The sequence below is a fragment of the Pan troglodytes genome, chromosome 18 (genome assembly GCF_028858775.2).
Source record: "Pan troglodytes isolate AG18354 chromosome 18, NHGRI_mPanTro3-v2.0_pri, whole genome shotgun sequence".
Classification (NCBI taxonomy): Eukaryota; Metazoa; Chordata; class Mammalia; order Primates; family Hominidae; genus Pan; species Pan troglodytes.
The window spans coordinates 13,414,691-13,439,642 of record NC_072416.2 but is presented as its reverse complement, the minus strand read 5'-3'; the positions used below and the strand labels follow the sequence as shown (position 1 = coordinate 13,439,642).

The 24,952-nt window shown below is 47.3% G+C and overlaps 1 protein-coding gene across 8 annotated transcripts in view; it reads left to right on the top strand.

Annotated features, from left to right (window-relative positions):
- Positions 1-24,952, top strand: part of TVP23A (trans-golgi network vesicle protein 23 homolog A) — a 78,993-nt gene that overhangs the window by 40,614 nt on the left and 13,427 nt on the right. For 2 of the 8 annotated variants that reach the window (XR_010152557.1, XM_009430282.5), the window contains exons 3-7: positions 19,692-19,836; positions 20,661-20,750; positions 21,343-21,471; positions 22,992-23,120; positions 24,446-24,505. Coding sequence is in view for 6 of the 8 variants with exons in the window: in XM_009430282.5 (XP_009428557.1) it covers positions 19,692-19,836; positions 20,661-20,750; positions 21,343-21,471; positions 22,992-23,120; positions 24,446-24,505 (553 nt within the window). In the remaining 2 variants the exon portion in view is untranslated. Of the gene's footprint in view, positions 1-19,691; positions 19,837-20,660; positions 20,751-21,342; positions 21,472-22,991; positions 23,121-23,262; positions 23,688-24,389; positions 24,506-24,844; positions 24,911-24,952 lie in introns of those variants that run through there. The other 6 variants (XR_010152556.1, XM_016929399.4, XM_016929401.3 and 3 more) reach the window with 5 other exon arrangements.

Below are 24,952 nucleotides of genomic sequence, written 5' to 3'. Positions count from 1 at the left end.
ACCCTGGGCTGAGAGTGAGTGGGGACCTAGGACCTCCTGCTGATTCTGCCACTCAGAGCAGCTGCTAGCCCAGAGGATGTTACCCTGAAAACCAGGACAGGTGGCCCCCTCTCAGACAGACACAGACCCCTACCAGGTACCTAGCTGGGGAGTAGAGCACGGGCAGATTTCAGCACTTGCCCCCAACCCCCATCTCAGCCAAGCGCCCTCACCCTGTGCACCACCTGCATACCTAACTGATTCTTTACTCCCACTCGGGGAAGCTCATGTCACCTTTCTGAGCACCAGTGTCCTCATCTGTAAAATAGCACAATGTCCTCTTCCTACCTCACTTATTTTCTTTGGGCTCATTCGACCTAAGGCAGATGTTATAGGTTGAGCTGGGTCTTCCCAAAAGGATATGTTGACATCCTAACTCCCTCAAATACTGAACCTTACTTGGAACTAGTGTCTTTGCAGGTGTAATTAGTTAACATGAGGTCATACTGGAGTAGGGCAGGCCCCTAATCCAGTATGACTGGGGTCTTTATAAGGACATGTGAGGATAGAGACACAGGGAGAGGCAGAGATTGGAATGATGTGGCTACAAGACAAGCCATGCCAAGAATTGCCACTGTTATGGTTTGAATATTTGTCCCCTGTAAAATGCATGTTGAGATTTGATTGCTATTCTAACACTGTTAAGAGCTGGGACCTTTAAGTGATGATGCGGCCGTGAGGGCTATGCCTCATGAGTGGGTTTCATACCTTTATAAAGGGGCTGGTGGGAGTGAGTCCTGTCTCAGGGCTCTTCTGCCCTTCTGTCATGTGAAGACAGTGTTCCTCCCCTCCTGGGGGTGCAGCATTCAATGCATCACCTTGGGAGCAGAGACTGGACCCTCACCAGATACCGAGTGTGCTGGCACCTTGATCTTGGACTTCCCAGCCTCCAAAACTGTGAAAAATACTTTTTTTTTTTTGGTGAGACAGGGTCTCACTCTGTCACCCAGGCTGGAATGCAGTGGTGTGATCAGAGCTCACTGAAGCCACAATCTCCTGGGCCCAATCAGTCCTCACACTTCAGCCTCCCACATAGGTTGGACCATAGGTGTGTGCCACCATGCCCAGCTAGGTTTATTTTTTTTATTTTGTAGAGACAGGGTCTCCCTTTGTTTCCCAAGCTGGTCTCAAACTTCTGAGCTCAAGTGATCCTCCCACCTTGGCCTCCCAAATGCTGGGATTACAGACGTGAGCCACCGTACCTAGCCAAATAAAAATTTCTGTTGTTTGTAAATTACTTGGTTGATGATATTCTGTTACAGCAGCACGAAATGGGCCAAGTTAGAAATTGGTACCAGAGAAGTGGAGTGTTGCTATAACAAGTACCTGAAAATGTGGCAGAGATTAGAATGATGCCACTACAAGCCAAGTAGTGCCCAGAGGTGGAGGGTGAAGGGTGAGAAGCCACACACAGGGCCCAGCCTGGGCCCAGCATCCAGAGGCACCCCCCCAACTTGTCCCTGGGGCTCACACTTTCATTTTGATGCTGAGCATACCCAGACTCTAGAGTCGATATGTCTCTTTATTTTTTTTATTTTTTTGAGATAGAGTCTTGCTGTGTCGCCCAGGCTGGAGAGCAGTGGTGCGATCTTGGCTCACTATAACCTCCAAGCGATTCCCCTGCCTCAGCTTCCCGAGTACATAGGATTACAGGTGCGTGCCACGACGCCCGGCTAATTTTTGTATTTTGAGTAGAGACAGGGTTTCGCTATGTTGCCCAGGTTGGTCTTTAACTCCCAGCCTCAAGTGATCCACCCACCTCGGCCTCCCAGAGTGCTGGGATTACAGGCAGGAGCCACCATGCCCTGCTGGGTATGTCTCTTTAAAAAGAAATAAAGAACAGAAACAAGAGGAAAAAACTGTGGCAACCAGAGGGAAGTTTGTTCTTTTACTCACTTCTACACATAAACCTCTATTGTGCTGACCTTTGAATGGAAACTGAGCACTTGGCAATCAGCCTCTGCTCAGATATCCCAACAGTCCCAAACCCTGACCTCCTGGCTCAGATGTTGGGGGAGTAAGAGGATGTGCTGTCTTTTGAATTAAGAAGCCGGTTTCAGAAGGATGATGGAGCTAACATTGCATCTAGGTCACTTTGGAAAAGAAAAATCAGATCAGCCCAGATGCTTCATCCCCTGGGTTAGTGCAGGCCCCACAGCGTTCCTGAAGGGTTTATAGGGACCTTTGCTTTTTTAGGCTTGGGTTTCTTAAGTCCTTTCTGCTTTGTTGCTGAAACTGAGTTCATCTTGCAAATGGAAGAGAAGAGAGCACTTCAATGTCCCACACAGAAGAATCACTCGGGAGACTTGTTAAAGTGCAGATTCTAGCTCAGGAGGCCTGGGGGTGGGGTTGTGGGTCCTGCATTTCGTAACTCCCAGGAGGTATGGTGGAACTAGTGGATGGAGAAGTGGCTGAGAATGTACTTCTTCCTGGGCAAACATCATTTTAGCTGCCTCCCCTGGCACCTGGGGGTTCCTTGAACCCAGCATCTTCATGGTGGCATGCCACTGCTAGTGAAGCAGTGTTGTCTGTGGTAAATACTTGGGGTTCATTGTCTCGTGCCAAGAAGATTAAGGACATGGACACACATAAGGAATGAGTTTAGAAGCAGAGGTTTAATAGGCAAAAGAAAGAGAAAGGAGAACAGCTTTCTTCCTAGTGAGAGAGAAGGGCTTCCGAAGGGAAAAATCCAGCCGGAGGTGGACCACAGCAGATTTTATAGGCAGGTTTGAGGAGGTGGTGTCTGATTTACATAGGGCACACAGATTGGTTGGATCAGGTGTGACGTTTATGTAGCACTCAGGGAAGGCTGGCCACCCCACCCTAATCTTATTACACAAATGGGCTTTTGACTTGGCCCATGCCATGTTGTTTGCTTCTTACTGTACACATGGCTGGCAAAGAGAAGGGAAGATGCTCACACCTGTAATCCCAGCACTTTGGGAGGCCGAGGCGGGCGGATCATGAGGTCAGGAGATTGAGACCATCCTGGCTAACACGGTGAAACCCTGTCTCTACTACAAATACAAATTAAAAAAAAATTAGCCGGGCATGGTGGCACGTGCCTGTAGTCCCAGCTACTCGGGAGGCTGAGGCAGGAGAATCGCTTGAACCCAGGAGGCGGAGGTTGCAGTGAGCCGAGATTGTGCCACTGCACTCCAGCCTGGGCAACAGAGCAAGACTCTGTCTCAAAAAAATAAGAGAGAAGGGAAGATGGAGCCTCCATGTTGGACATGCCTGGTCCCAGGTAGCCTTTTCCTATTGGCACAACTTGGCCTTTTCCTATTGGCACAACTGCTGGCATTCACCCTGGAAGCTTCCAGCTTGCTTGTCTATGTCTGCAGCTGGATTTTACAGGCTGCTCTTTGTTAGAAAAGAAAATAATTTGGGGGCTGATTTTCATTAAAAGGAAAACCTTAGTTGGTACTCCCATACCCTATTTGCCTAAGTAGTTTCTTCTGAACTACATCAGTAGCAGAGAAGCCACCTGAGTGTAAGTGGGTGTCGGGGCTAAAGAAAGAAATAGCAACACCCTACTTATTTTTAACAATGGGGAAAAACATTCGTCTGACAAAGGATGTCCAAAAAGAGCGTTACTGGTCATGGTTTTTTCCTCTTTCTTCCATTCTCAAAAATGTTGACTATTAATGAGTCAAGCAATAAGTAGAGGGATAGGAACCACAGCTGCTGGAGGGCTCTCTCTGATCTGGCATGGTAGTTTTTTATCTCCCAGAAGCCTGTAAACCAAAAATAAAAGTCTAAGCCCCTCAACCAACTGAATGGACCCCTCCTCTTGGCCAAGGGCATTCCAAAGTTAACCTTAAGAACTAGTTCAGGCCATGATGGGAAGAGGTGGGGGTCAGACATGCCTCGTTCTACCCTCCTCCCATTGGAATCCAGGCAGAGCTGACCAGCATTAACATTAACACAGGGACCTTAATACTGGACAAACAGATTGTTTTTAGCAATAACATCCCAACAGCACAGATAGCAGGCCCTGAAAGAAATTGAAGTATTTTACCCCAAACTACATTTGAGGACTAAACTCTAATTTTTTTCCTATCTTGCCCAAATTCCTATCTAAGGGGTCTGGATAGGACCCCTACAAACCATAAATTTTCATCAGATAGGTTTTATTTAACCCTATATATCATGACTTACTTTCCAATCTGATTCTGGTGTAACATTACATGACAAAGAAGAAAATCAAAATATTTTACCCCAAGACGGTCGGGTGCAGTGGCTCACACCTGTAATCCCAGCACTTTGGGAGGCCGAGGCGGGCGGATCACAAGGTCAGGAGATCGAGACCATCCTGGCTAACACGGTGAAACCCTGTCTCTACTAAAAAATGCAAAAAATTAGCCAGGCATGGTGGCGGGCGCCTGTAGTCCCAGCTACTCAGGAGGCTGAGGCAGGAGAATGGCATCAACCTGGAAGGCGGAGGTTGTAGTGAGCCGAGATCACGCCACTGCACTCCAGCCTGGGCGACAGTGCGAGACTCCGTCTCAAAAAAAAAAAAAAAAATTTTACCCCAAGACATGTTTCTTTGTCATATTTTGAAATGGTCCTGCAAAGCCATTCTTTGTGGGGGAAAATTTACATCTGTAAAGAATCTCTATTAACATAGCTAGATTTTTTCTTCCAGGCCCTCCCAATGCTGAAGAGATTAACTGAGAACCTAGCACCTTTTAAAGGTCTGAATAGGAAACATTTGTCTTCTATTGTCTCTAAGGGCTGCCATTATAAGACTTCAAAAGAACCTTGGTCTCCACAATCTTTTATCTTCACCTGAACATTCCCTTTCTATTGATCCCAGGTCTTTAGACTCAACCAATTGTCAACCAGAAAATTTTAAAATTTATCTATAGCCTAGAAGGTCCCTACCAACCAGCCCCCTCCTCCTGCCCCTCTTTGAGTTGTCCCGCCTTTCTGAAACAAACAAATGTACCATTGTACCTTTTTTTTTTTTTTGAGACAGAGTCTCACTCTGTCATCCAGGCTGGAGTGCAGTGGCACAATCTTAGTTCACTGCAACCTCTACCTCTTGGCTTCAAGCCTTTTGCCTCAGCCTCCCAAGTAGCTGGGATTGCAGGCACCTGCCACCATGCCTGGCTTTTTTTTTTTTTTTTTTAAGTAGAGATGGGGTTTCACGTGTTGACCAGACTGGTCTTGAACTCCTGACCTCAGGTGATCCACCAGCCTCAGCCTCCCAAAGTGCTGAGATTACAGGTGTGAATCACCACACCCAGCCCCAATGTATATCTTGAATGTATTTGATTGATGTCTCATATCTCCCAAAAATATATAAAACCAGGCTGTACCCCAACCACCTTGGGCACATGTTCTCAGGATCTCCTGAAGGCTATGTCATGGGCTACGGTCACTCATATTTGGCTCAGAATAAATCTCATCAAATGTTTTAGAGAGTTTGACTCTTTTCATCAACACATTTTTTTGCCGTATTTTGAAAGAGCCTACAGAACTGTCTCTTGGGGGGGAAATCTGCACTCTGTTGAGAACCCCCTTCCCTTTCCAGGTGCTTCCCCTGATCCAGGAGAGAATTCACTAAGAGTGGTGCCTTTTTAAGGCTGGTAAAAAACATCTGCCATCCGTTCTCTCTGAAGCTGGCTACCAGGAGGGCATCATCTGTGATATAAAAACCTTGCTCTTGTCCTGGTGCAGTGGCTCATGCCTGTAACCCCAGCAATTTGGGAGGCCGAGGCAGGTGGATCACAAGGTCAGGAGTTCGAGATCTGTTTGGAAAAAGGCTTGTGGGGTGCCTGCATAAACTGGCCATAAAAATATGGGACAATAAGTTGTGGAAAGCCACAAGAGGCCACTGAGGAGGAAAGCCTCTTAATTGCCATCATGTTCCCATGCTCAGAGTGAGACCTGCTCTCTTATCTGCAAACACTGTGTTCAAGGAGAAAGACACTCCTTTGAGGCACTGGAATGTGGAGAGACGTGCAGGCTCCTAGTTAAGCCCACTCCCACTAGCTACTCTCCGTTAAGTTAAAAATACGCTGTTTGAGCACAAAGGAGATTCATTTAAACCGCTACTACTACAGTATGACATACTGTCTCCCTTTCCCCGTTTCACCCCTGAACATCTGCTTCTCAGATCTAAGTGACTGTACTCAATAAATAGTGTGGAGACCAGAACACTGAGCCCTTTGCAGCCTCTGATTTGCTCTGGCCCCCTGGTTCCCACCTTTATGAACTCTTAACCTGTCTATTCTCATTCCTTTGTCACCACTGGACTTTGGGTACCTTACGGGTGGTGGTGAGGCTGGTCCCCAACAGAGACCAGCCTGACCAACATGATGAAACCCCGTCTCTACTAAAAATACAAACGATTAGCCGGGTGTGGTGGCGGGCGCCTGTAGTCCCAGCTGCTCAGGAGGCTGAGGCAGGAGAATCGCTTGAATCTGGGAGGTGGAGGTTGTAGTGAGCTGAGATCGCACCACTGCACTCCAAGCTGGGCGACAGAGCAAGACTCCATCTCAAAAAAAAAAACCCAAAAAAAACCTTGCTCACAACCCCTCATCTTAACCCAGACACTCCTTTCTCTTGATTCCAGGTCTTTAGATAATAACTCAACCAATTGCCAATCAGAAAATCTTTGAATTTACCTATGACCCAGAAGCGCCCTCCCTGTTTGAGTTGTCTTGCCTTTCCAGACCAAACCAGTGTACATCTTGCATGTATTGATTGATGCCTTTGTCTCCCTAAAATGTATGAAGCCAGGTTGTAGCCCGACAACCTTGGGCACATGTTCTCAGGACCCCATGGGGCTGTGTCATGGGTCACGGTTCTCATATTTGGCTCAGGATTAATCTCTTTAAATATTTTACAGAGTTTGACTCTATTAGTTGAAAGCCTCCGGCATCTGACGCAAATGTTACTGCCTCATTTTATGGATGGATAACGTGAGGCTCAAAGTGAAGCGGCATTGTTGTCTGGGGTAAATACCCTGGGTTTGTCATCTCATGTCAAGAAGATCACGGACACTGACACATATGAGGAGTGAATTTAGGAGGGGAGGTTTAATAGGCAAAAGAAAGAGAAAGGAGAACAGCTCTCTCTCCTGTGAGAGAGAGGGGCTTCTGAAAGGGAAGAAACCAGCCCACTGCAGACTGTACCAGATTTTATAGACAGGCTTAAGGAGGTGGTGTCTGATTTACATAGAGCCCACAGATTGGTTGGACCGGGGTGACATTCACATAGCGCTCACGGAAGGCTGGCCCCCCCACCCCACCCTAATCTTATTATGCAAATGAGCTTTCCACTTGGCCGGTGCCATGTTGCCTGCCCCTTAGTGTACACGTGACTGGAAAGGAGACGGGAAGATGGAGCCGCCATTTTGAACATACCTAGTCCCAGGTAGCCTTTTCCTATTGGCACTGCTGGTGGCCTTCACCTGTGCAAGCTTCCAGCTTGCTTGTCTGCAGCTGGATTTTACAGGCTGCTCTTTGTTAGGAAAGAAAATAATTTTGGGGCTGCTTTTCATTAAAAGGAAAACCTTACGGAGGACTCTCATATCCTCACTATCTGCCTAAATAATTTCTTCTTAACTCCTATATCAAAAAGGGTTTAGTACTTTGTTCAGGACTGCATACCCAGCAAGCATGGAGCAGGAGCATGGGGCTGGACCCTCTGGCTTTCCCTGCACCACGCTGGCCAGGTACAGGGAGGGTTGGGCATGTGTACTTCAGAGAGGGGTGGCCTCTTTTTTTGTAGAGGAACTGGTAAGCCCAGAAGAAAGGACCTGCTTTCTGGAATTTTCTTCATGTATCCAGCTGTAACAGTCCATTACTCAATGGGGGGTTTTTAGGTGTAAATTTTTTTTTTTTTTGGACCACAGCTGGGCCATCTAGGTACCCAGAATATCAGCCCATGAGCTTGGTTTATCCCAAAAGGCATCTGGCCTCAATGCAAAGTCAGGGCTGCTTCTGCCGATTTCTTTCTTCTTCTACTTTTAAATTCAAATTTACGTAAAAGTACAGAGAACAATGAACCTGACTTTCCCATTGCCCATCCCCAGTCATCACCAGGATGTGGCCCGTTTCATCTTCACCCCCTCCCACCCCCGCACACTCAGGTTATTTTTAAGCAAATTCTAGACATCATCACAGAGCAAAGCAAACCAAGAAGGGAAGAGAATGCCTTTCTTCAGGCCTGCCATACTGAGAAGCAGGAAGGTTTCCAGAGTGTCTGAAAGAGGACACAGAATTTAAAATGTGATGTTTCATGAGGAATTCTAGTTGGAGATGGGCTTAAAAAAAGGAGTACAGTTTTCAAAGTAAAGGGTATTTTTTTTTTTTTGACAAGTTCTCCCTCTGTCCCCAGGCTGCAGTGCAGTGGTGTGATCATAGCTCAGTGCAGCCTCAAACTCCTGGCCTCAGGTGATCCTCCTGCCTCAGCCTCCCAAAGTGCTGAGATTACAGGCCTAAGCCACTGCACCTGGCCACAGGACAACTTTTAAAGACATTGTTAGATCGCTGCCGAATTTAGGATTAACTCACCTTCCCCTGTGGATGGAAAATAAATCTTGGGGCCCCCATATCACTAAGCTAAAGGGAAAAGTCAAACTGGGAAATGCTTAAGGCCAACCTGCCTCCCATTCTATTCAAAGTCACTCCCCTGCTCACTGAGATAAATGCATATCTGATTGCCTCCTTTGGAGACACTCATCAGAAACTTAAAAGAACACAACCATTTTTCTCTAATCTACCTATGCCCTGGAAGACCCCTCCCAGCTAATTGTTTGTATTTTTAGTAGAGACGGGGTTTCCTCATGTTGGTCAGGCTGGTCTCTGTTGGGGACCAGCCTCAGCACCACCTGTAGGGTACCCAAAGTCCGGTGGTGACAAAGGAATGAGAAGAGACAGGTTAAGGGTTCATAAATGTGGGAGCCAGGGGGCCAGAGCAAATCAGAGGCTGCAAAGGGCTCAGAGTTCTGGTCTCCACACTGTTTATTGAGTACAATCACATAGATCTGAGAAGCAGATGTCTGGAAAGGTGTTCCGCCTTTCCACACCCAACCAATGTTCATCTTACATAAGTTGGTTGTTGTCTCCTGTCTCCCTGAAATGTACAAAACCAAGCTGTGCTCTGATCACCTTGGACACATGTTGTCAGGATCTCCTGAGTGTGTTCTCAACCTTGGGAAAATAACTTTCTAAAATAACTGAGACCTGTCTCAGATATTCAGAGTTTACACCCCCAAATCAGACCTGCTTTAGAAGTTGTGGGACAGTGATGTTTGTGCCTCCTCCCAGTTTCTCTGTGTACTCTGTCTAGACAGAGCCTCATACCTATGTCCACCCACCTTTATAAATTCTGGCTCTTTTTTTTTTGAGATGGAGTCTTGCTCTGTCACCCAGGCTGGAGTGCAGTGGTGCGATCTCTGCTCACTGCAACCTCCACCTCCCCAGTTCAAGCGATTCTCGTGCCTCAGCCTCCCGAGTAGCTGGGATTACAGGCTTCCGCCACCAAACCTGGCTAATTTTTGTATTTTTAATAGAGGCGGGTTTCACCATGTTGGCCAGGCTGGTCTTGAGCTCCTGACCTCAGGTGATCCACCCGCCTTGACCTCCCAAAGTGCTGGGATTATAGGCGTGAGCCACCATGCCCGGCCTGGCTCTATTTTTTTTTTTTGAGACGGAGTCTCTCTTTGTCACCCAGGCTGGAGTGTAGTGTTGTGATCTCAGCACACTGCAACCACCGCCTCCCGGATTCAAGGGATTCTCCTGCCTCAGTTTCCCAGGTAGCTGGGATTACAGGCGCCCGCCACCACATTCAGCTACTTTTTGTATTTTAGAGATGGGGTTTCACCATGTTGGTCAGGCTGGTCTTGAATTCCTGACCTCAGGTGATCCACCTGTCTCGGCCTCCCAAAGTGCTGGGATTACAGGTGTGAGCCACCACACCTGGACCTGGCTCTGTTTTTAGAGCAGTTTCAGTTTTGTAGCAAAGTTTGAGGAGAAAGTTCATATAATTTTTATATACTCCCCTTCTCCCCCAATTTCTCCATTTTAAACATCTTGCATTAGTGTGGTATATGTGTTACACTTGATGAACCAATACGTTATTATTAACTAAAATCCATAGTTTATATCAGGGTTTACTCTTGGTGTTGTACATTTTATGAGGTTTTTTTTTTTTTCTTTGTTTCTTTCTTTTTTTTTTTTTTTTTTTTGAGACAAGGTCTTGCTCTGTTGCCCAGGCTGGAATGCATTGGTGTGATCTCGGATCACTGCAACCTCTGCCTTCCAGGCTCAAGCCATCCTCACACCTTAGCACTCCAAGTAGCTGAGACTGTAGGCGTGTGCCACCATGCCTGGCTAATTTTCTTTCTTTTTTTTTTTTTTTCTTTTTTTGGTAGAGATTGGGTTTTACCATGTTGCCCAGGTTGATATTTTTTCTTTTTTTTGAGACAGAGTCTTGCTCTGTCGCCTAGGTGGGAGTGCAGTGGTGAGATCTCGGCTCACTGCAACCTCCGCCTCCTGGGTTCAGGCAATTCTCCTTCCTCATCCTCCCTAGTAGCTTGGATTACAGGTGTGCACCACCTGGCTAATGTTTGTATTTTTAGTAGAGACAGGGTTTCACCATGTTGGCCAGGCTGGTCTTGAACTCCTGGGCTCAAGCTATCTGCCCCCTAGGCCTCCCAAAGTGCTGGGATTGTAGGCAGGCATGAGCCACCACGCCTAGCCCATTCTATGAGTTTTGGCAAATGTGTAATGTCAAAAGTCCTCCATCAGAACATCATATAGAGTAGTTTCCCAGCTCTAAAAGTCCCCTCTGCTCCACCTATGCATCCCTCCCCACACTCTGTAACTCCTGGCAACCACTGATCTTTTTACTGTCTCTAGAGTTTTGCTTTTTCCAGAACATTGTATAGTGGAAGTTGTCCATACACAGCCTTTTCAGATTAACCTCTTTCACTAAGCAATACACGTTTAAGGTTCCTGTATGCCTTTTTGAGGTCTGATAGCTCATTTCTTTTTAGCACTGAATAGCATTCTGTTGTCTGGATGTACCACAGTTTATCCATTCTGCTATTGAAGGACATTTTATTTGTTTGTTTTTTGAGACAGAGTCTCACTCTGTCACCCAGGCTGGAGTGCAGTGGTGCGATCTTGGCTCACTGCAACCTCTGCTTCTTGGGTTCAAGTGATTCTCATGCCTCAGCCTCTCCGGCAGCTGGGACTACAGGTACGTGCCACCACGCCCGGCTAAATTTTGTATTTTTAGTAGAGATGGGTTTTCGCCATGTTGGCCAGGCTGGTCTCGAACTCTTGGTCTCAAGTGATCCGCCCACCTCAGCCTCCCAAAATGCTGCGATTACAGGTATGAGCCACCACACCTGGCCAATTGAAGGACATCTTAGTTGCTTCTGAGTTTTGGCAATTATGAATGAAGCTGCTATAAATATTTGTGTGTTGCTTTTTGTGCAGACGTAAGTTTTTAGCTCACTTCGGTAAACCCTGGGGATTGTGGTTGCTGGATTGTATCACATGTAAAATGTTCAGAGTGACTTGCAAAGGTTGGCTTTGGTCAGCGGCTTCCAACAGGAGATTCGTATGGTTCAGTGAATTTTTACACACATGTACTCATTAGATAAAGATACAGAACATCCCAGCATCCAGAAGTCTCCCTCATATCCCTTCCCAATCACTACCCCCCTCACCCACTCCAAGAAAGAACACAACCCCTTGGGATTGTGCCAGTCAGGCAGCAACCACCCAACAGCTTTTGAAAGTAGATTTTTTTGGAGTGTGGGTTTGGGGAGCAGGTAGGGGCAGTTTGCTTCATTTTGGGTTGTTTCGAAGGGAGCCTAATGTCATCACCAAGTTGTTCTTGCTGGTCTGGAGCAGGGGTTGGCACACTCTCTGGGTATTTTGGGCTTGGTAGTCCAGCGAATGAGTGGGTGTGACTGTGTTCCAATAAAACTTGATTTACAGGCTGGGCGCAGTGGCTCACACCTGTAATTGTAGCACTTTGAGAGGCTAAGATGGGAGGATAGCTTGAGCCCAGGAATTTGAGACCAGCCTGGGCAAAATAGTAAGATCCCATCTCTACAAAAAATTTTAAAAATTAGCCAGGTGTGGTGGTGTCTGCCTGTATTCACAGCTACTTGGAAGGCTGACATGGGAGGAATGCTTGAGCCTGGGAGGTCGAGGCTGCAGTGAGCCTTGATCACGCCACTGCACTCCAGCCTGGGAGACAGAGTGAGACCCTGTCTTAAAAACAAACAAAACAAACAAAAATGAAAACAAAACCAACAAAACTTCATGACACAGGTGAGCAGCAACTACCTGGGGCTGGTGGCACAGGTTTAAGAAGAATTTACCAAGACAGTTATAGGTAAAGAGAAAGTGTGGAAGTACATTTCAAAGGAGCAAGGGGCAGGCCAGCAAGAGAGGAGCTGACTGCCAGGAAACAAAGGCTTGCTGGGGATTTTCTAGGATAGTGCTTGTGCTGTGTGCTGAAGAGGGCTTTGGGAAGTACTGATAATGCCAAGGTTGCAGTGAGTTCACTTGTGATTTTTGTATCAGCTGAGGGTCTGATGACAGCTGGGTGCGGGAAGGTTGTGTTATTTGGCCAGGTACAGTAGCTCACACCTATAATCCTGGCACTTTGGGAGACTGAGGCAGGTGGATCACCTGAGGTCAGGAGTTCGAGACCAGCCCGGCCAACATGGTAAAACCCCATCTCTACTAAAAATACAAAAATTAGCCAGGTGTGGTGGCATGCACCTGCAATCCCAGCTACTCAGGAGGTTGAGGCAGGAGAATTACTTGAACCCGGGAGGCGGAGGCTGCAGTGAGCCGAGATCATACCACTGCACTCCAGCCTGGGCAACAGAGTGAGACTCTGTCTCAAAAAAAAAAAAAAAAAAAAAAAGATTGTGTTAGTTGTGAAGGAGGGCTGTGTGTTCTGGACCGTGAACAGAGGGAGATTTATAGCTTATCTGCCTTTTCTTTTTGTTTTCCCTCATTTCTGCCAACCTGACTCTCCCTAATTAAGACTCCACACTTCATTTACAAAAGCAGGCCATGGCCAGATTTGGCCCTTAGGTTGTAGTTTGCTGAACCCGGGTAGAGCTGTGCTTTTTCTTTGTGAAATTCATGTGTCCAGGTCCCACCTGAAATCTGAATCCTTGTATCCTGTGCACAACGTGAGACCTCCTCAGGTGGCTTTCACGCACATTCCAGGTTGAGAATCTACTGTGCTTCCCTCCGGGGAGGAAGACAATGGGTGACAAGGGCCCAGAGTTGCATAAGTGGATCTAGAAAGAGAGGAAAGTTGAACAGAAGCCCCCATCAGGACTCTCCCTGCCTTGACAACACTTTACTTGAGTAATCCCTTTCCCCCTTTCGTCACTGTGTCATTTTCTCACCTCTTCTTTTTTCTTTTTTTTTTTGAGATGGAGTCTCACTCTGTCACCCAGGCTGGAGTGCAGTGATGTGATCTTGGCTCACTGCAACCTACACCTCCCAGGTTCAAGCGATCCTCCTGTCTCAGCCTCCTGAGCAGCTGGGACTACAGGCATCTGCCACCATCCCCGGCTAATTTTTGTATTTTTAGTAGAGATGGGGGTTCATCATGTTGTCCAGGCTGGTCTTGAACTCCTGACCTCAAGTAATCTGCCCACCTCTGCCTCCCAAAGTGCTGGGATTATAGGCGTTAGCACCGAGTCTCCTCTTCTTGAAACAATGGGTTTCTATGTGGCTGGGGTTGGGGATGTTGGATACTGTGTGGAAATAGCACCTGTTCAAGTTGAACATGATGAAGGTTCATCTGGGGGAATGTGAGGGGCCCAGGAGTCTTGGGAGATCCCTGCAAAGACAAAAAGTAGTCCCCTCAGGAGTGAGAGAAAGTTGTGGTCAGAGGGGGAATTTCACAGTTTGGCTCTTGGTGGTGGAACCGTTGTTTCGAATGACACGGAGGACTGAGATGGTAATGGCTGTCACCTATTTTTGAGCGTGGTGTGTGTTTCAGGCACTTTATATGTACCACCCTCACCCGATGTTTTCAGTGTCTTAGGAAGTGGATCCTGTTGGCATTCCCATTTTGCAGAAGAGGAGATGGAGGGATCACAGAGTTAAGTAGCTTAGGGAAGACCACAGAGCTACTCAGAGATTAGAGCCAGGATTGGAATGCTGGTGGTCTAGCGCCCAAGCCCATGGGTGGCAGGCCAGTTCTCACTAACATAGGCCTCCATAACAGCTATCTCAGCACTGAATGAGTGGTGAAGTTAAATATTAAAAGCTGAGAGAGCCAGTGCCCTTATACAAAGGCTGGAATGTGACAAAAGCCCACCCAGAGTTGTGCCCAGGTCTTTCCTGGTCCTTGAAGTATGACAAGATAACAAAGGACCCATTTAGGATGAAATAAGTTTATTGGGAGGTCCAAAGAAACTCCCCAGGCCTCCACAAACAAGTTTATTAGGGGTCTGAAGAGACTCCCCAAACCTCCATGATTTAGCAGGAGACAAGATAAGGGTAATCACCCCAGCACCTGGACCCATTTAGATTAAGTAAATTTACTGAGGCTCCAGAGGAAGGTCTTCAGGACTCAGATATTAGTTATAGATTAAAAGAAGTTAATCTTTATTTTATTTTATTTTATTCATTCATTCATTCATTCATTCATTCATTTTGAGATGGAGTCTCACTCTGACTCCAGGTTGGAGTCCAGTGGCACGATCTTGGCTCACTGCAAACTTTGCCTCCTGGGTTCAAGCAGTTCCCCTGCCTCAGCCTCCCGAGTAGCTGGAATTATAGGCGTGCACCACCACACCCGCTAATTTTTGTATTTTTATTAGAGCCGGAGTTTTGCCATGTTGGCCAGGCTGGTCTCGAACTCCTGACCTCAAGTGATCTGCCTGCCTCAGCTTCCCAAAGGGCTGGGGATTACAGGCGTGAGCCACCGCCCCCGGCCAATCACTTATTTTAGATGAATGCAAACTTATCCATGACATATAGCTCAGAAGGTATATAAGCTCTGGAAAACTTGGTAATTTTAAGTTGGCCTGGCGATATTTTCTAGGTCTTCTCCCTGTAACTGGCTACAGAAATAAAAACTTCCTCTCCCAGTTCATCTGCATCTCGTTTTTGGGCCACAAGAATATGCCGCCTGATTCTCAGTTGGTCCGGGAACACACGCAGCTGGTGCCATGCCCCTGTGCTGTTTGCCTCTCAAGGGGCAACCTCCCAGGTTGATGCCTGGGAGGGCGGAGTTAGAGAGCAATGGCACTGGGAACTGGAGGTGATTGGTGGTGTGTGTGTGTGTGCTCCATGTTGCTGGGGAGCAGGAGGATGGAGGACCCGATGGCAGAGACGAGTGGACAGGACTTAAGCCATGACTCTCAAAACTCTGGAAAACTGGTCTGAGATCACACAGTATTAGCTAGAGGCACAGGCTGGGCAAACTCCAGATAGGGACTGAATGAGGACTTGGAGGATGCTGTTGGAGCAACCTGCATAAAATAGGATTAAAGCAACATTTAAAAGGGCAACAGGCGTCCTCTTCTACTTGCTTTGGGCTTTGAACTCTGTTTGAGTAACACCACTTTCCATTGAGTTAATCAGGGCCCAGCTAAGTGGAAGCTATCAACAACTGGAAATTTTTCTGCATTTTATTTTAGGAGAGCCACAGCCAAAAAGAAAAAAGAAAGAAGCGGGTGGGCAGGGGATTTATTCGAATGCATTTACTTCCACATTTTACCATGGGTCAGCGCACACTTGGCTCACACTCTGACATTTTTTTGAGATCTGTATGTTTTGTTGTTTTGAGATGGAGTCTTGCTCCGTAGTGCAGTGGTGCAATCTCAGCTCACTGCAACCTCTGCCTCCCAGGTTCAAGCAATTCTCCTGCCTCAGCCTCCCAAGTAGCTGGGATTACAGGCACCTGCCATCAGGCCTGGCTAATTTTTGTAGTTTTAGTAGAGATAGGGTTTCACCATGTTGGCCAGGCTGGTCTCGAACTCCTGACTTCAAGTGATCCAGCCGCCTCAGCCTCCCAAAGTGCTGGGATTATAGGCATGGGCCACCGCGCCCGACCCTCTATCTTTTTTTTTTTTTTTTACATTTGTATTGTTCTACAAAGAGGACAGATGTTTCCAGTGATTCTAACTGAGTCGATTACAAGGTTCAACATAACAAATATGTTTGCGGAGAATCTTAAATACTGGGTGCTTTGGGGGATATAAAAATGTGTTAAACATGGTCTGTGCCCTCAAAGAACTTTCAGTTATTGAAAGAGCATTTATTTATCTCCAGGGGCAAGGGACAAAATTTTATTCAGTTAGGAAATTCTCAATGAGGTTTACAGCAAAAAGAGACACCCAAGAGTCTTATCTTCTGGAACACTCCAGGAAGTTTTTAAGTTCTATGTGATCCTGTCTAACTCTTCTTTGAGACAGCGATTTGCTCTGTTGCCCAAGCTGGAGTGCAGTGGCATCATCTCGACTCACGGCAACCTCCACCTCCCAGGTTCAAGCGATTCTCCTGCCTCAGCCTCCTGAGTAGCTGGGATTACAGGCACCTGCCACCACAATTGGCTAATTTTTGTATTTTTAGTAGAGACGGAGTTTTACCATGTTGGCCACGCTGGTCTTGAATTCCTGACTTCAACTGATCTGCCTGCCTCGGCCTCCCAAAGAGCTAGGATTACAGGTGTGAGCCACCACGCCTGGTGATCCTGTCTAATTCTTCTTTTATTTTTATTTTTTATTTTTTTTGAGACGGAGTCTCGCTCTGTCACCAGGCCGGAGTGCAGTAGTACGATCTCAACTCACTGCAACCTCCGCCTCCCAGATTCAAGCAATTCTCCTGCCTCAGCGTCCCGAGTAGCTGGGACTACAGGCGCCCACCACCACGCTCAGCTAATTTTTGTATTTTTAGTAGAGACGGGGTTTCACCATGTTGGCCAGGGATGGTCTCAATCTCTTGACCTCGTGATCCACCTGCCTCAGCCTCCCAAAGTGCTGGGATTACAGGTGTGAGCCACCATGCCCGGCTTGATCCTGTCTAATTCTTAAAAGCCGGGTGCACTTCCTGGGTTGGTTTTCATTCAGGTCACCAGGAGAGCCAAGAGCCTGAGAGGCTCAGATGAGACCCATCCTGGTGAATAGTTGGTGCTTTGCTATGCAGAAAGTCACTGTGAAGTCTGCTTCTGAATCTTAACATTCCCCTGGGAGTCGGAAACCCCACAGTTTTATAGGCACCTATGGTTTGTTGACTCGGACTCCATTTCTTCTTGGGGAGAATGAGCAGGCTCTTTCCCCTGCAGTTCTGTGTGGACCTCTGTGACCACCCCATTCTGCCTCTCACTTTCCAAAGCCCACAACATTTTGTAACCTAATCCAGAGGTTGCAAGCTCACTGCTCGCAGGCCAGTGAGAAACATAGACTGATATTTCAGTAAAAGAATTAGTGGCCATCATTTAAAATCAGATTTCCCATTGCAAGTCTGGATTTCTGACTTCTCATGAAAATCTTGGCTCTGGCGGTACTGGGTCTGGTTTGCACAGCTGCCTGGTGCTGGGAAGAGTCCCTTTCATCCCTCCCTTTTCCTCCCCTGCCCTGAGGTGCGGGTTTCATTCTCATCCATCACTGTGTCAGAGGCGTGTGAACCAGAGCAACTCCATCTTGAATAGGGGCTGGGTAAAATGAGGCTGAGACCTACTGGGCTGCATTCCTGGACGGTTAAGGCATTCTAAGTCACAGGATGAGATAGGAGGTCGCACAGGATACAGGTCATAAAGACCTTGCTGATAAAACAGGTTGCAGTAAAAAAGCCGGCTAAAACCCACCAAAACCAAGATGGCCATGAGAGTGACCTCTGGTCGTCCCCACTGCTACACTCCCACCAGCACCATGACAGTTCACAGATGTCATGGCAACGTCTGGAAGTTGCCCTATATGGTCGAAAAAGGGGAGGCATGAATAATCCACCCCTTCTTTAGCATATCATCAAGAAATAGCCATAAAAATGGGCAACCAGCAGCCCTTAGGACTGCTCTATCTATAGACTAGCCATTCTTTATTCCTTTACTTTCCAAATAAACTTGCTTTCACTTTACTCAATGGACTTGCCCTGAATTCTTTCTTGGGTGAGATCCAAGAACCCTCTCTTGGGGTCTGGATCTGAAACCCTTTCTGGTATAACAACTGGGCTCGTGCCATTGATTTCCTGATCATAGTTGAGTATCGTTCTCTACCTGTGTGCTCTATTTAAACTGGGAAACCACAGAAAGAAACAGAAACCCACAAGTGTCTTCAGTCTGGCCCACATCACCCACTGCCATCACCTGCTCTATACAATTTGGTAACCTTTCTTTTCTTGTTTTTATTTTTTTATTTTTTGAGTTGGAGTCTAACTTTCTCACCCAGGCTGCAGTGCAGTGGCGTGATCTTGGCTCACTGCAACCTCCGCCTCCCAGGTTCTAGTGATTCTCCTGCCTCAGCCTTCCGAGTAGCTGGGGTTACAGGCAGCCACCACCATGCCCAGCTAATTTTTGTATTTTGAGTAGAAATGGGGTTTCACCATGTTGGCCAGGCTGGTCTTGAACTCCTGACCTCAGGTGATCTGCCCGCCTCGGCCTCCCAATGTGCTGGCATTACAGGTGTGAGCCACCGTGCCTGGCCTATATCAGACTTACATTAAAAAATAATAATAATAAAAAAAATAAGGCCAGGTGTGGTTGCTTATGCCTGTAATCCCAGCACTTTGGGAAGCCAAAGTGGACAGATCACTTGAGGTCAGGAGTTCGAAACCAGCCTGGCCAACATGTTGAAATCCTGTTTCTACTCAAAGTACAAAAATTAGCTGGGCGTGGTGGTAGGCGCCTGTAATCTCAGCTACTTGGGAGGCTGAGGCAGGAGAATTGCTTGAACCCAGGAGGTGGAGGTTGCTGTGAACCGAGATCACGCCACTGCACTCCAGCCTAGGGGACAGAGCAAGACTCCATCTCAAAAAAAAAAAAAAAAAAAAGAAAAGCAATTTACACAGGATGAGCATGTTCCCCTTGGCTCCCTCTCTTCTTTCTGGCCAGGTTTGTGTCTAAAGGCACAGTGAACAAGAACCACCTTCCCCTAGATTAAATGCCAGGATTCACGTGCCATTCACCACTGAGCAAGTATGATGAGTTAGACCTGCCATTCACAGGCCACATGTTTCCCTATGTCCAGGAACACGCATTCCCCGATGACATGAGACACCTGCCCCGTGGGCTGCGTGTGAGCTTGGAGCTCAGTGACTGGTGGAAAAACCCAACCTTTACCTTTAGGGAACTGGCCGTCATCTCTGCTAGGCGGGAAGGCAGTGACTGCTGTCACGTTTCACTTCAAAGATGACCGTGTTTCGAAGAGGGCAAGTGATATTTGGAGTCAAGTGGCGGGAAAGTACTGGATTCTTCGAAGGGGAGGAAAAAAAACAGTGTCAGCATGACTGTCTGGGGACTGCTGACCTAATGATGTGTCCCCAGGGCTACAGCCTGAGTTTCTGCGTCATATGCACCAGGGAGAACATTCCATTGAGCCACGCTAACACCCCCAGCAAAGTCTGAAGTGGTAAAGGGAGTTCAGTGACCATCCGCTTGGCTCTTGGAGTGAGGGCGCCTTCTGGGTCCTTTCCTAGACACCCCTTGGCCACCTTTTTCCACCTGTTTTTCCGAGTGAGTGCCATCGTCACCTACGTGAGCTGCGACTGGTTCAGCAAGAGCTTTGTGGGCTGTTTTGTCACGGTGCTGCTCCTCCTGTCCCTGGACTTCTGGTCTGTGAAGGTGAGGCCCTTTTGTGTGATGTCATCACTTCCGAAACACGAGGCTTGTCCCCTGTGTGCGTGGTACCAAGAGGTACTTTGGTTTAGACTCCTGAGACATGCTTAAGAGTGCTGAGCAGTGTCACTTAAAAGTAAGGGGAATGGAGAAACCCCGTCTCTACTAAAAATACAAAAATTAGCTGGGCACGGTGGTGTGTGCCTGTAATCCCAGCTACTTGGGAGGCTGAGGCAGAAGAATCACTTGAACCCGGGAGGCGGAGGTTGCAGTGAGCCGAGGTTGTGCCATTGCACTCCAGCCTGGGTGACAAGAGCCAAACTCCATCTCAGAAAAAAAAAAAAAAAAAAGAGAGAGAGAATGAAAGCCAAGTGAGAGGGGTTTCCCTTATAAAAACCATCAGATCTCGTGGCACTTATTCACTACCATGAGAACAGTGTGGGGGAAACTGCCTCTATGATTCAATTATCTCCCACCCGGTCTCCCCCACAACACGTGGGAATTATGGAAGCGACAATTCAAGATGAGGTTTGAGTGGGGAGACAGCCAAACCATATCACTTGTATATGAATTAATACATATATTTAAAACATATATAATATGAACATATAAATTATATATGTTTTGTGGGGGGAGTGTGTAACTTTTAAAAGTGAGCTTAGTTGAAAACTAGAAGTCTTGACATCTGAGAATCCACTACAATTCAAGGCCTTTTTTCTTCCTGCTTCCAGTACAAGTCTGAAATGAATCAAGGAACTTTTATTTATCAATACAGTGAATAAGACTCTTTGCCTGTGACCTGCTCAGAGTCCTTTGTCTATTGTCCTCAGAATGTAACCGGAAGACTCCTGGTGGGCCTTCGATGGTGGAACCAGATAGATGAAGATGGGAAGAGCCACTGGATCTTTGAAGCCAGGAAGGTATTCTCCATGACGAGTTGAACTAACCAGAGCGGGGATAATGGGTGTGGAAAGTTTCTGTGGGTTCCTTTGGAGTTTTGTGCATATCTGATTCCTGCCCTACACAAAAGCCACCATTGCCAAGGTGCTCTGGTGAAACATGGGTGTGGCAAAAGTGTCTCCAAAATAGACCGGGCGTGGTGGCTCACGCCCGCAATCCCAGCACTTTGGGAGGCGGAGGTGGGTGGATCACTTGAGGTTAGGAGTTTGAGACTAGCCTGGGCAACATGGTGAAACCCTGTCTCTACTAAAAATACAAAAATTAGCTGGGCGTGGTGGCAGGCACCTGTATTCCCAGCTACTCGGGAGGCTGAGGCACGAGAATCACTTGAACCCAGGAGGCGGAGGTTCCAGTGAGCCAAGATCACGCCACTGCACTCCAGCCTGGGTGACACAATGAGACTTTGTCTCAAAAACAAAACAAAACAACATCAACAACAAAAAATCCCACAGCAACAAAAGCATCTGCAAAATAAAATAAATGAAAATGTGAGCACGCTCGTTTGCAACCATTTCCACTTGTTTTGACATTTGAATTACTTTCCTTTAACAGGTCTCTCCGAATAGCATTGCTGCCACAGAAGCTGAAGCACGAATCTTCTGGCTGGGCCTCATAATCTGCCCCATGATATGGATTGTGTTTTTTTTTAGCACCTTATTTTCCTTGAAGCTAAAATGGCTGGTAAGGCCAGATCTTGACTTCCACATTGCTTTGATGTCTCTGCAAAAAAAGTGTTTGCACCACTAGGCTTTTGTTGTTATTTGTTATTGATTGATTGATCAATTATAACAAGTTTATTGAGATATAATACACATTCCATACAATTTACCCATTTAAAGTATACAATTAGGGGCTTGGCATGGTGGCTTACGCCTATAATCCCAGGCCTTTGGGAGGCCAAGGCGGAAGGATTGCTTGAGCTCAGGAGTTCGAGACCAGCCTGGGCAACATAGCAAAACCCCATCTCTGCAAAAAATGCAAAAATTACCCAGGCATGATGGTGTGCACGCTTGAGCCCGGGAAGCAAAGGTTGCAGTGAGCCAAGATTGTGCCACTGCACTCCAGCCTGGGTGCTAGAGTGAGACCCTGTCTCCAAAAAATAAAATAAATACTAAGTGTGGAATTCAGTGGCTTCTAGTGCAGTCACAGAGTTGTACAGCCAAAACCACCATCAATGTTAGGAAATTTTCATCACCTGAAGAAGAAGCCTTGCGCCCTTTTGACATTGCTTCCCTGTGCTTCTGTTCCTCCAAGCCCTGGCACCTATTAATTTTTCTGTTTCTGTGGATTTGCCTATTCTGGGCATTTCATATAAATGGACTCACACAGGCTGGCACAGTACCTCACATCTGTAATCCCAGAACTTTGGGAGGCTGTGGCAGGTGAATCACCTGAGGTCAGGAGTTTGAGACCAGCCTGGCCAACATGGCAAAACCCTGTCTGTACTATAGATACCAAAATTAGCTGGGCGTAGTGGCACACGCCTGTAATCTCAGCTACTTGGGAGGCTGAGGCAGGAGAATCGCTTGAACCCAGGAGGCGGAGGTTGCAGTGAGCCAAGATCGTGCCACTGCACTTCAGCCTGGGTGACAGAGTGAGACTCCGTCTTAAAAAAAATCAGTAAATAGAGAAAACAAAATATTTGTAGATAGTAAAACAACAGTGTCATTTAATGAAAGTGCGGGCCCTGGAATTTGGATCCCGGCTCGACCACGCTCCAGTTCTGTGACCTTGGGCAGCTTTCGTCTTCCTGAGCCTCAGTTTCCTCTTTGTAAAATGGGATGATGATGGTGGCAACCTCTCCAGTTGTAATGATTCTGAGGTGTCCGTGGGTATTTGCAAATGCTCAGTAAATGTTGGCTGTTACTATTCTTAGGTGCAGGCTAGAGCATTTCTACGTGGCTTGAGAGGTGCATTTCTGTAAATGCTCTTAGAAAGTGACCTTTGCGTCAGGAGATCGAGACCATCCTGGCTAACACGGTGAAACACTGTCTCTACTAAAAATACAAAAAAATTAGCCGGGCCTGGTGGCGGACGCCTGTAGTCCCAGCTACTCGGGAGGCTGAGGCAGGAGAATGGTGTGAACCCGGGAGGCGGAACTTGCAGTGAGCTGAGATCGTGCCTCTGCACCCCAGCCTGGGCGACAGAGCGAAACTCTGTCTCAAAAAAAAGTGACCTTTGCTTTCTTTGTCTGAGTGCAGGCTCTGGTGGTTGCTGGGATCTCTCTCCAAGCTGCAAACCTGTATGGCTACATCCTTTGTAAGATGGGAGGCAACAGTGACATTAGCAAGGTCACAGCCACTTTCCTGTCCCAGACAGTGTTCCAGACGGTGAGTAACTGAGGTCTGACTCTTGGACCACTCCTCTCCAGGTAGTCAAAGTCAAGGTGGCCTGCTGGCAACTGCGGTTTGTAATGTAACATATCAGCCAGGCTGCCAATGTTTTATTGTTTGTTTATTTTTTGGGAGACAGGATCTCGCTCTGTCACCCAGGCTAGAGTGCAATGGTGTGATTGCGGCCTATTGCAACCTCCATCTCTTGGGCTCAAGCGATCCTCCCACCTCAGCTTCTGGCGCAGTTGGGACTACAGGTGTGTACCACCATGCCTGGCCTTTTTTTTTTGTAGAGACGAAGTTTTGCCATGTTGCCCAGGCTGCTCTAGAACTCCTGAGCTCAAGCAGCCCGCCTGCCTTGGCCTCCCAAAGTGCTGGGATTACAGCCATGAGTGAGCCACTGTGCCTGGCAGTTTTGTTTTTTAATTGTAAGATTTACATAAAATGTACCATTGTAACCATTTAAAAATGTATAGTTCTGTGGCATTAAGTATAACCACTTTATTGTGCAACCTTCACCCCACCCAGCTCCAGAACTGCTTTCATCTTGCAAAACTTAAGCTCAGTATCCACAAAACATTAACTCCCCCTCCTCCTCGCCTCCTAGCCCTAGCAACCAGCATTCTGCTTTCTGTATCTATTGGTTTGACAGCCCTAGGGACCTCCTATAAGTGCAATTATAGTTTTTATCCTTTTATGACTGCCATTGTTAGTTTTCAGTGATTTTTAAAAGTATAGCATTAAGGAAAGAGTCACAAATGATTTTTCAGTTTTTTTTTTTTTTTTGAGATGGGAGTCTCACTCTGCTCCCAGGCTGGAGTGCAATGGCATGTCTTGGCTCACTGCAACCTCCGGCTCCGGGTTCAAGTGATTCTCCTGCCTCAGCCTCCCAAGTAGCTGGGATTACAGGTGCATAACACCATGCCTGGCTAATTTTTGTATTTATAGTAGACGGGGTCTCTCCATGTTGACCAGGCTGGTCTCCAACTCCTTGCCTCAAGTGATCCGCCAGCCTTGGCCTCCCAAAGTGCTGGGATTACAGGCGGGAGCTACCGTGCCCAGCTTGTTTTTGTTTTGTTTTTTTTTTTAACTTAATAGATATTTCTAAAAGTGAGAGACAGAAGTCTTTGAAATTTGACCAGGTTCATCCTGAAATGGGTTGAACCGTCTTAAATTTGAACAGCGCTGCTTTATGCCAAGACATCAAGCAACCAATTCCGCAGGTTTTCTGTACTTTGTGGGTTTTCTCTGGCCTTCCATCCACAGGATCGCCCCACTCAAGTGTAAGGACAGAAAACCATGGTTGACTTTTCCCCTTGCAGGCCTGCCCAGGTGACTTTCAGAAGCCTGGCCTCAAGGGGCTGGAGATTCACCAGCATTAGGTGAGAAATGGATCATGGCACCCGTGTGGAGGAACTGGGGAATTCTGAAAAATGCAGCTCTTGGGGCACAGGGGCCCGGGGTCTGGGTGGGCTTCCCCTGTTCCCTGGGGTGGCCAGGCACGTGACCAGGCAGGAAGCAGACTGGGCAATGGGCCTGCCCTGGGCTTTGCAGCCTCATTGCTCTTGGCGTGAGGAGCTGGGGGTGGGGGGGCGAGGTCACACCTTCCTCACACTGAACATGTGCAAATCTGATCATATGTACGGTCCTAGGGAAGGGCGGGGAGGGAAGAGACAAGGGGATTTGTTCTTGTTTCCCACCCACCCACTTTTATGCCCCAGAGTGGAGGGAAAACAGGAATTTACTCTTCTCCCACGTGGTCTCAGATCCTGTGTGTCTCAAACAGAGCAAGCACCTCATGGCAAAGAGGATGATCGTAGAGTTTACAT